This window comes from Dipodomys merriami, unplaced genomic scaffold (assembly GCF_024711535.1).
Source record: "Dipodomys merriami isolate MVZ:Mamm:240054 unplaced genomic scaffold, mDipMer1.0.p SCAF_10, whole genome shotgun sequence".
NCBI classification, from domain to species: domain Eukaryota; kingdom Metazoa; phylum Chordata; class Mammalia; order Rodentia; family Heteromyidae; genus Dipodomys; species Dipodomys merriami.
The window spans coordinates 12,325,100-12,337,242 of record NW_027202271.1 but is presented as its reverse complement, the minus strand read 5'-3'; the positions used below and the strand labels follow the sequence as shown (position 1 = coordinate 12,337,242).

Below are 12,143 nucleotides of genomic sequence, written 5' to 3'. Positions count from 1 at the left end.
TGTTGGTCGAGGGGCTTGAACTCTAGGCCTGGGTGCTGTCCCTCAGCTCTTCAGCTCAAGGCTAGCACTCTACCACTGAGCCACAATGCCATTTGCGGTTTTCTGGTGGTTTACTGGAGATAAGAGTTTCATGGACTTTCCTGCCCAGGCTGGCTTTGAACCGTGATCCTTAGCTCTCAGCCTCCTGAATAGCTAGGATTACAGGCATGAGCCACTAGCTCCATGGTGGACTTTCAGTTTTCTACCTCTGCCTTCAGAAAGAATTTTGTTGCCTCATGTCAAATGACTCAGGAAGATGACAGTGGTCTTCCCACATCTTTTCACTCCTCATACTTCTTTTGCCACAAATATTGGAAAGCTCAAAATACCATTGAGCTTGCCTAAATGAGGTTTTTATAAGGATAAACTAAGATGATAAAATATGAAATGCAAATAATAATCATTGTTATTTGGCTTCCTCAGGATTCTTTGTCAACAAGATGAGATCTCCTCCCCTAAAAAGATGTTAGTATAATATTCTTTTAAATTTATATTATATTTAAGTGTGATTTAAGTGGGTGGCATTTTATCTATCCTGGGCACAGGATTTCTTTTCTTAGGGCGAACCACTGGCCTCTGCATAATATGTGCATAATATTTATACTAAAGCCAGTTAGCTCAGAAAGTATCTCTGCTATCATTAAAAGGCCTTTTTAATAATAAAAAGCCTGAAATCTGTTTTGAAAACTCATTATCAAACCTGGAGAAAGCATAGCTGAATAGTTAAAAAAAATCATATGCTTAGTATTTCCATTTTAATTTGGACTTCTTGCTTACAATTTCATATGTAATTTTACAGTTAAGTAGAATGTTTGCTTTAGGTTAAAAATGTAATTGCTTAATTGGACATTGATGAAGACGAACTAAGCAACTCAAGGGCAGCAGTGGGTGAGAGGGAAAGGGGAAATAGCAACACTAAGCAAAAGGAAAGAAATGTACATACCGCCCGATGTGGAAGAAATAGTTGTATTGTCAAAGCTCATAGAATTCACAAACTTTATAGACCACGATAATGACAGTTTGCCTCATGAAGGTTAGAATGTGTTTGTGACTTTAAGTATCACTATCTCACAGTACTGTGAAATTTGTGAAATTTATGTAATCAATCACAATAAAAAATTATTAAAAAAAATAATAGCTGTGTACCAGTGGCTTATACCTATAATCCTAGTTATTCAGGAAGCTGAGATTTGAGGATCACAGTTCAAAGCCAGCCTGAGGAACAAAGTCTGTAAGACTCTTATCTCCAAATAACAAGCAAAAAGTTGGAAGTGCAGCTGTGGCTCAAGTGGTAGAGCACTAGCCTTGAGCAAAAATCTCAGGGATAGCTGCCAGCCCCTAAGTTCAAGCCCTGTGACCAACACACACACACACACACACACACACACACACACACACACCACTTAGTAATACGTGTTATATAGAAATATACTCAGAGTACACACACACACACACACACACAAACACACAACTTATTAATACGTGTTATATAGAAATATACTCAGAGTCCCCTGACTCTAGTTCAGTTACTAGATTCAACTCACTTTGTTTTCTTCTCACTTTATTTTCTTGAGTATATTCATAGTACACATTGTAGGATTTGATACATAAAATCTTCTATAACTTAAAATTTGTGCTTTTAGTTTTCCATCTGTTTGCTTGTTTTCATATTTATTGTTTACTGTTGATTTCTAATCCATGGAATCAGTATGCATATCCATAATCCTTTTGTGATTCCAAACTTGAAAAAAGTCTGAAAATGAGTTTTTTTTTAAATTTGACATCAAAACCTGACCTAATCTAAATTCATTCCTTGGAAAAGCCTACAATGAATTAATATGAAGCAGTTAGTATTTTTGTTCATTTATCTCTGTAAATATGAGTATACATTTTGCTGCATATGTATCAGTTTATTAATATAATAAAAATATAAAAATAATAAAAATAATATAATAATAATGATGTTCAATATTATACTTACAAGCGTAAGTGGTGCTGTGGCTCAAGTTGTAGAGTGCTAGCCTTGAGCTGAAGAGCTGATCCCCAGGCTCCACGACACACACACACACACACACACATACACACACACACACACACACACACGCACACACGCACGCACGCACACGCATGCGCACACACACACGCACACGCACACACACATGGAAGTTATGGCTGGGAAGGTGGCTCAGTGGTAGAGTGCTTGCCTTGCATGCATGAGGCCCTGGGTTCAATTCCTCAGCACCACATAAGCAGAAAAAGCCGGAAGTGGCGCTGTGACTGCAGTGGTAGAGCTCTAGCCTTGAGCTGAACAGCTGAGGGACAATGACCAGGCCCAGAGTTCAGGCCCCATGACCGATCAAAAAAAAAAAGTGTTTCTAAAATTTTAAGAATTTTATGCTCAGAAATGCATTTGGACCCCAAGGTTTATAACTTGAGACCTTAGGTCTGTACCGACCTGGGCACTGGTAGCTCATGCCTTTAATCCTAGCTACTTAGGAGGCTGAGATCTGAGGATTGCAATTCGAAGCCAGCCCAGGGAAGGAAAGTCCATGTGACTCTTATCTATCTCCAATTAACCACCTGTAAACCAGAAATGGTAAGGTGGCTCAACTAGTACTAATCTTGATTGAAAAAGCTCAGGAATAGGGTTTGTGCCCTGATTTCAAGCCCATGACCAACCTGGGGGGGGGGGAAGGTCTGTGCCTTTGTTTGCTTTAGTATCCTCTGGTTAGGTACCACTTCACCTTTGCCATTTTTAGCTATTACTAATAACATGACTTAAATCTTTAAATCCTTTTTACTTTAATTTTAGTAGAACCTTAATTTTCATAAGGGATAGATCTTCAATTACCTTAGAGTCTCATTTTCTTGACTGTGGCAATATGTGAGGCCAGTTTCCTCGCTTTCTCCTTAATTACATGATTGTTGTGTTTTCTGATGATTATCTTTATACCAAGTTGATACCTGTATCAGAAATCTCTTACCAAAGTTTACCTCTCACTTGAGTTTAGAAACTTTGTTTTGATTTTAATTTTTTTTTCTCTTTTTTTTTTTTTAACATTTGTAAGAGTTTAGGAACTTCATAGGCAAATAAAAATGTTCTTCGGAACAGTTTCATACATGTCAATGAATAGAGAAAAATAACAATGCAATAGTAAACTCATACTGAACTGTGACTGTGGAGTGGGTCTCTAAACTGTTCACAGAGTGACAGAGGAATCAGATTTGTTTCTTTGCCAGATTTTATCTAGTTTATAATTAAACAAGCTTCTCTCTTACCTTACATTACCCAAGTTGCTCCCTAATTTTTAGAACTTTATGAAGGCCAAGAATCTGTTTACTGGGCTGGGAAGGTGGCTCAGTGGTAGACCGCTTGCCTTACATGCATGAGGCCCTGGGTTCGATTCCTCAGCACCACATAAGCAAAAAGAAAAAAGCCGGAAGTGACGCTGTGGCTCAAGTGGTAGAGCGCTAGCCTTGAGCTGAAGAGCTGAGGGACAGGGCCCAGGCCCAGAGTTCAGGACCCACGACCGGACCCCCCCCCAAAAAAAAAAAAAAGAATCTGTTTAGTTATTTCCTATACTAAAGTCTTTTGGGGACTAGAGGTATAGCTTAGTGGTAGAATGCATGGCTAGCATGCACAAGGTCCTGGGTTTAATCCCCAGTACTAAAGAAAAATTTAAAAGAATAAAAACTCCTTGATAACCGTGTGCTTTTAAAAACTTTCCCTTACTATACCCATTGCAAGTCCTATTGAATTTTATCTGTTCTATCTCCTGTGGATATAGTCTGGCATGCTCAAGGCAGTATTTCATTACTACCAAAAATAGAAAAAGATATAGTCATTTTTAATTAGCCTCACATTGATTTCTGTGGTCTGTTGCCTTGAGCCTAACCTCTTAAAAGAGGCTAGAGTAGGAGATCTATCTAGTTTACCTTTCTTCGTCCTTTGATCTAGATTCTTGGTGTTTGTTTCTTGTTTCACCATACCATCTCTCTTCTAGCAAGATGGAAAATGAGCAAGAAAACCTTAACTTTCAGAATCAAGTATCTAGAATTTTAGAATCTTAAAATTTTTTTAATCTTAATTGTTAAATAATAATAATAATAATAATTATTATTATTATTATTTTGCCAGTCGTGGGGCTTGAACTCTGGGCCTGGGCATTGTCCCTCAGCTCTTCAGCTAAGGCTAGCACTCTACCACTTGACTTCCAGCTTTTTCTGTTCATGTGGTACTGAGGAATTGAACCCAGGGCCTCATGCATACAAAGCAAGCACTCTACCACTGAGATACCTTCCCAGCCCCTAAAATATTAAACATTTTAAATCTTAATTTAAAAAATCTTAACATTTTAAAATGTTAAATTTTAGAATCTAGAATCTTTTTTTTTTTTTTTTTTTGGGTCCGGTCGTGGGGCCTGAACTCTGGGCCTGGCCGCTGTCCCTCAGCTCTTCAGCTCAAGGCTAGCGCTCTACCACTTGAGCCACAGTGCCACTTCCGGCTTTTTTCTTTTTGCTTATGTGGTGCTGAGGAATCGAACCCAGTGCCTCGAGCATGCAAGGCAAGCGCTCTACCACTGAGCCACCTTCCCAGCCCCCAGAATCTAGAATCTTATTTATTGCTTTTAGATCTCTCTCTAGATCAAGCCCCTTAAAAATATGTTCAAGTCCACTCATAATTAGAATATTAAAGCAGATATAGTGGTACATGATTGTAATCCCAGCTATTTAGGAGGCCAGAATAGGAAGTTGAAGGTTTGAGGAAGGTCTAATCAAGACTTGAAACCCTACTTTTAAACACTGAAAAGACTGGGGGTATGTGACTCAAGTATTAGAGTGCTTTGTCTAGAAAGCTTAGGTCCTCAAGTTTAGTCACTGTTACCACCATAGAACAATGTTTAAAATAGGAAAGAAAAGATTAGACTATTAAAAAAATTTATTTATTTAATTTTTGGTGCTGGGTGTGGGGCTTGAACCCAGGGTCTGGGCTGTGTTCCTTAGCTTCTTTTGCTCAAGGCTAACAATGCTCTACCATTTGAGCCACAGCTTTACTTCTGGCTTTTTTGGTAGTTTAGTGGATATGAGTGTCACAGAATTTGGCCGTTGGTGGCTAACACCTGTAATACTAGCTACTCAGGAGGTTGAGATCTGAGAATCGTGGTACAAAGCCAGCCTAGTTGGTGAGACTCTTGCCTTCAGTTAACCACTAGAAAACCAGAGGTGGTATAATGGTTCAAAGTGGTAGGGGGCTAGCCTTGAGGGAAAAAGCTCAGGGACATGCCCAGGCCCTGAGTTCAAGCCCTACAACCACCACTACCACCACCTCCTAGACTTTCCTGCCCAGGCTGGCTTCAAACAATTATCCTCAGATCTCAGCCTCTTGTGTAGCTAGGATTATAGTCATTAGCCATCAGTGCCTGACAAAAAATTGATTTTTAAAAAAACATTTTAGAAAACAAAATGCAACACTTTCACTGTGATGAATTAGTAATGGCCAAGGTTCAAGTTTCTCAGTTTTATAAAGAGGACAGTGTAAAAAGAAAAAAAAAAAAACATTTTAAGACTCTACCAGGGTACCGGTGGCTCATGCTTAAAATCCTAGCTCAGATCTCAGAGGCTGAGATCTGAGGATTGTGGTTTGAAGCCAGCTGGGGCAGGAATATCTGTGAGACTCATCTCCAGTTAGCTCCAAAAAAAGCTGGAAATGGAGTTAATGGCTCAAATGGTAGAGCATTGGCCTTGAGCAAAAAAGTTCAGGGATTGTACTTGGGCTCTTGAGTTCAAGTTCAGGATTGGCACCAGTAAAGAAAAAGACATCTTAAAACCCTAAATAAAAAAAAGAATAAGATGAAAGTAAATGAATTTGGTAGTGCTTAGGCTCATTATCAAAATCTTTGGAAACTATGTTAAATTAGGTTATCAACATATCATTTAGTAGGTAAGATTATTATATTTAAAGTTTCATGTTCAAGTAACTAAATATATTGTAAAGTTGACAGGTGATTTGACAGTTACTTTTGTAGTAAGTGAGTAATCTGACATATTCTTTTTTAATAGAAAAATTTTTATTCCCATAAAATGTTGCCTGTGCATGGAGAAAAATTATAGTCACAAACCTATCATTTTATAATTTTTATCATTACAATATAATCATAATTGAAATTTCAATGTATTTCCTTCTAGTTTTGGTAAAAATGATAGAATTTCTAGCATTGTCTTTTTGTTTTTGGTGCCAGTACTAGGACTTAAACTCTGAGCCTTAATTTCTCAATTGGCTATTTTTTCTTGTGGTTGGTACTCTACCAGTTGAGCCATACCTCCACTTCCAGCCTTTCATTGGCTAATTGGAGAGAAGAATCTCTCAAATTTGTCTGTTGGGACTGGCTTTGTACTGCAGTTCTGATATTTTAGCCTCCTGGGTAGCTAAGATTATAAGTGAGAGCCATAAGGAACTCACTGGCATTGCAATTTGGATGACAGATTGTCAAGTTAAATAATTACTTTAAAAAGAATATCAGCAGCCTCCTATTGGTTTCTCTGTAGCTTTACATCCCATCAGCAATAGAAAATTGTTCAGTGATATATCACTGAGAGGAGATGGAACCCTTTATTCTAATTAAACAGATTGATACATGCTTTTCCTTTGCATTTTAAAACTGAAGCCCTTGTCAAATGCCTTTTGAGATGGCTATTCTGGTTTGTCCTTCATCTCAAATTTCACATCTGTCAGGATGATTTGCATTTTGACACACTTCTTCCTCAAACAGACATCTTTAATTAGATAACTCATTCAATTTTACCCAAAACATATGAGACACAAACATATCTCTTATTACTTTGCATTTAGAGATAATGGTTTTCTTTTTGATAATAATCATTTCCTGTAGTTTTATATCTCTGACTTTAAAGTAATACTAACAGATTAACATATTACAAAGGAAGAAAGTTGTAATTCATTTTGAAAGTACATTCAACTTGTTTAATTATGAGACTAAGTTCATGTATTGATAAGTTAATGGAAACGAAGACAGTTCCTTATTGCCTTTTATCTTTCTCTTATTTACTCTATATCCTGGCTTGTTGATGAACCTTAAGAAAACAAATTGTCTGTTTTGAAGGCTGCCTTGCTTTTTGTATAGAGTATCAAACAATACATCATTAAATATTTTAATGCTATTGTGCAAAGTTCTATGGTAATGTTCTTCAATAAAAATGTTGTCAGCTTTCAGCAAAAATCCTGGAAATAGAGTATTGTCATTCTTGTTTTTTCATTGAAGCTCCTCAGTTCCATAACTGAATGTTTGAAATTAAATTGAAGGAGCTGTTTTAAATTGCCTAATCCTGCTGATATAGAAGAGATCATAGAAATTAATCTTATCACTCCTAGCTGAAACTTCAACAAGGGTCACCTCAGTTTGTAATCCAGAAGTCATATAGGTCAAATTATAAGCAAATAATCCTCAGTCTGGAAGTATTGATAATAGCTGATGATTATGGATTTAGGTCATTGAAGAATATCATCCCTGAACCAGATGTATATAATGGGTCATTCCTGCCATAAGCCAGCCAGTCTAAGCAGCAATTACGTAATCTGTGCCCTTTGAGAGAGTCCCTGAGTCTGGAACATGGTACTAAAAAGAAGAAAGTGACACCAGCTGCTTATTAAGCAATAATTGTTGTTCATTTGAATTACAATTCTCCTTGGCCCTCCACCTGCTTTCTTACTGGTCTGGCCTACCTTCTTTCAGGCCCAGGCCTGGGAGTGCTTGCAAGATATAGTTGGGGTAAAATGTTGACTTTTGGTGGACACCACGGAGTCACATTGATGCAGATAAGGCACATGGCTGTGGCAGGATTCAGCTCCTTCATCAATTTTCAGGTTAGTATGGCTGAATCAATTATAGTTTGTAGACATTCCCTTACTGCAGATCTTACTGGCAGTTGAGACTGGGATCTTTCTTCCATGAGAGACATGGTGATATGCCACATTACTTTGGAATACAATGATGGACATGGTTACAGTCATAAAGAGAACTAGCTATCGTTATTTGTTTAATTTATTCAAACTTTGTGTGTGTGTGTGTGTTTGTTTTTTTGTTCTTTTTCTAGATAACCCTTCCTCAGACAATTTTCTTGGCGCAGATGACTTAAGAAGTACCTTTGGTCAGAGTGCAAATGGTCAGTGGAGAAATTCTACTCCAGCATCAAGCTCAACTTTACAAAAATCAAGAAACAGCAGAAGTCTTTACCTCGAAACTCGAAAGACCTCAAGGTTCGTGTTCTGTCAGCCTAGTTCTCAAGCCCTTCATCAGATTTTATAGAAAATGGCTAGATGGGCATTTTAAAGCAGTAGTACCATTTTTTTTTTTTTACTTCAAACCGTGTGTGTGTGTGTGTGTGTGTGTGTGTGTGTGTGTGCGTGTGTGTGTGCGTGTCTTGTGTGTGTGTCTGTGCGTGTCTTGTGTGTGTGTCTCTGTGTATGTCTGTGTGTTTTCAGCCTTTTTTTTTGGTCAGTTGTGGGGCCTGAACTCTGGGGCCTGGGTGCTGTCCCTCAGCTCTTCAGCTCAAGGCTAGCACTCTACCACTTGAGCTACAGCGCCATTTCCGGCTTTTTCTGCTTATGTGGTGTTTAGGAATTGAACCCAGGGCCTCATGCATGCAGGGCAAGCACTCTACCACTGAGCTACCTTCCCAGCCCATGTTTTCAGCTTTTAGTTTACTTAATGCTGATGGTGATAATCAAATCTTAACATTAGAGAAGAGAGAATCTTGGTGGATAAAAGTACACTGGGACACTTTAGAATATATGGCTATTACAAATTTTCAAGCAAAAATCAGTTAATCTCTGCAACCTTAGTAGGAAAGAAACGAGCACATTTTATAGCCCTTCACATGAGCAGACCTGATTTAAGGCAAAACAGTGCCGCATCTCATGTATTGCTTTATTAGACCTGAGCTACTTATGTTAGCAAATAGAGTCCTATTGCTAGTTCATAAGCCTCACCTATCTCTTTTCTTTTTGCTCAGTCATGGGGCTTGAACTCAGGGCCCGGGCCCTGTCCCTTAGATCTTTTGCTCAAGGCTAGCACTCTGTCATTTTGAGCCACAGCTCTACTTCTAGTTTTCTAGTGGCTCATTGGAGATAAAAGTCTCGTGGACTTTCCTGCTTGGGCTGCTTTGAACTATAATCCTCAGATCTTAGCCTCCTGAGTAGCTAGGATTATATGTGTGAGTTACCAGTGCCTAGCTTCTGGACCTATTTCTTTACAAGATACATACTGGTTAGCAAGTATCTAACCTAGGTTAGGTATGTATGTATGTACCTATGATGATACCTTAGGTAGTTCATTATGTTAATAAAGTACTTTTTTTTTTCTTTTTTGGTCATGGGGCTTGAACTCTGAGCCTGGGTGCTATACCTGCACTTTTCAGCTTAAGGTGAGCCACTCTACTGCTTGAGCCACAGTGCCATTTCTGGTTTTCTAGTGGTTTATTGGAGATAAAATCTCACAGACTTTCCTACTCAAGCTGGCTTTGAACCATGATCCTCAGATCTCAGCCTCCTTAGGATTATAGCCATTAGCAACTGGTGCCTGGCTACAATGTTATTTTTTAAAGGCACACATTCTTTTTTTTTTTTTTTTTTTTTTTTTGCTCACAGTTACTCATATTTTTTCTTTTCTTTTTTTTATTGAGATTGAGTGATTACATAAACTTCACAATATTATGGGATAGTAATACTTAAAGTCACAAACACATTTAACCTTCTCAAGGTGAACTGTCATTATCATGGTCTATGAAGCTTGTGAACTCTACAAACTTTGACAATACAACTGTTTCTTCCCTCTCTTTCTATTCCCTCCCTCCCATCTCTGTCCTTGATTTGCTTAGTCCACTTTAATCAATGTCCAGTGCAGCTGATGGACTTCTCTGTTGTATTTTTTTTTTTTTTTTGGTCGGTCATGGGACTTGAGCTCTGTGCTTGGGCACTGTTCCTCAGCTCTTCAGCTCAAAAGTGGGCCACAGTGCCACTCCCGGTCGGTTTTCTGGTGGTTTTATTGGAGAAAGAGTCTCATGGACTTTTCCTGCCTGGGCTGGCTTTGAACGAACTGAGATCCTCAGATCTCAGCCTCCTGAGTAACTAGGATAACAGGCGTGAGCTACTGGTGCCTGGCTCTGCTGTATTTTTTTTTTTATCTGTTTCCCTCTGATTCTGTGCCCTCTTCCTAGCTTCCTTCATGTAAGGCACACATTCTTACAGTGGAAATGTTCAAACTTGGCTCTGTTTGTTTGATATAACTTCATTAACTTTTGGTAGTACCCTGTTTCTGGCATTGCAAGATACCCTTGTACTGTGTGCTTTTTTTTTTTTTTTAAGGATGTTTCATTTCAAAGCACATTTTCTCTCTCTCTCTTTCTCTCTCTCTCTTACACACACACACACTCATTCACTCACTCCACCTCACACCTAGGAGACAGTACCAAAGACATTGTAAAAGATCCATTATATCTTTTCTAAATAATTCTAGCTGCTCTTCCCCAACCTGAGAAAATAAGGAAGTAGATTGCCTCTCTTTTCATTAAAATGGGATAAGAGGAGAGGCTGGGAATATGGCTTAGTGGTAGAGTGTTTGCCTAGCATGCATGAAGCTCTGGGTTTGATTCCTCAGTATTACATAAACAGAAAAAGCTGAAAGTGGTGCTGTGGCTCAAGTGGTAGAGCACTGGCCTTGAGCACAAGGGCTCAGGGATAACACCCAGGCCCTGAGTTCAAACCCTACAACCGACAAAAAAAAAAATTAAGGAGTGCGTGAGTGCTTTTTTTTAAAATATTTTTTTCTAGAGTTAATCAGTTCATTTGAATTTAGATCAGATGAGATTATTTGAAGAATTAACATCATGGAATTAAGCTTAGGTTTGGTCAACTGTATAACTATTTTTAGTCCTGAGCAGGAAAAAGAAAATAGATATAGCATGAGTAATACTTCAAACTTTGCAAACTTGTTGGGTAATGATAGATGAAAAGATCACATAAAAAAGTATTAAGCCTTAGAAATAAGACTGGGGCTTGAATTCTCAAAAATATTTTCTTGCAAAATTTTCTCATTAGCTAGGGCACACATAGTATAAAGACAAAGACAAAGCTCCTTAGAAGAGGAGAGAAGGCCAAAAGAATTCTGAATATTGATGTAGTCAGGTTGGTTTTAATGAAGGAGACTGCCCTCTGTTGGTCTTTCAAAAATTTTTGAAATTTATTTTAAAGATTATTACAAAACTTTAAATTTATTCACCTTTACATATTTAAATATTCACATATTTTTGGAGGAAAGTGCTGTGGAGAGTAACAGAAGATGTTTAGCATTCATAGAACCTAGGTTTTCCAAAGAAATCTAGTCATATTTGCTTTCTGTTATACCATACTGCTACATAGTTTCTGGCCAAAGAAGATTCTAGATTGTGGATTTAATAGGATTGTAAGTGGCTGATAATTATATGATTTGGCAAAACATGAAGCTGCAACTCCATATATCATGTCTTGTATATTTCCCACAAATGGTTCCTATCATTCTACTGGTAATGTTGTTTTTGTTATTTCAAGACAGTGAAAGCTACCACTAGAATAATCTTTTGTCTTTCTTGAAAACGTTTTTTAGTGGATTATCAAACACTTTTACGGGAAAGTCAAACCATCACTGCCATGTATCTGCGTATGAAAAATCTTTTCCTATTAAGCCTGTGTCAAGTCCATCTTGGAGTGGTTCCTGTCGTCGAAGTCTTTTAAGCCCTAAGAAAACTCAGAGACGACATATAAGTACAGCAGAAGAGGTAAGTAAGGAAAACCTGTATCAGAAACCATTAAAAATTAGGCTCTTATCCTCTATCAAATGGTTTGCTGCCCCTGATTGTGATGTTTACATCCATCTTCTGTTTATAATGTTGTGTTTTTTTCTTTTTGAATTCTGCCATCTGTTCTAATGGGATTGAGTATTATGTGGGTTTATTGTTTTGTTTTTGTTTTTATGTTTTGTTTTGTTTTTACTCTCTTCTATTCCTATTGAACTCGGCTTCAGTTACTTAATCTTCAGTATTACTGAATGGCT

General features: G+C 37.9%; 1 protein-coding gene across 3 annotated transcripts in view; it reads left to right on the top strand.

Moving 5' to 3' along the window:
* Senp1 (SUMO specific peptidase 1) overlaps positions 1 to 12,143 on the top strand; it is a 59,276-nt gene that overhangs the window by 8,032 nt on the left and 39,101 nt on the right. For 2 of the 3 annotated variants that reach the window (XM_070039889.1, XM_070039869.1), the window contains exons 5-7: positions 463 to 504; positions 8,152 to 8,314; positions 11,697 to 11,868. In XM_070039889.1, the coding sequence (XP_069895990.1) occupies positions 463 to 504; positions 8,152 to 8,314; positions 11,697 to 11,868 (377 nt within the window). The remainder of the gene's footprint in view (positions 1 to 462; positions 505 to 8,151; positions 8,315 to 11,696; positions 11,869 to 12,143) is intronic. The other variant, XM_070039878.1, reaches the window with a different exon arrangement.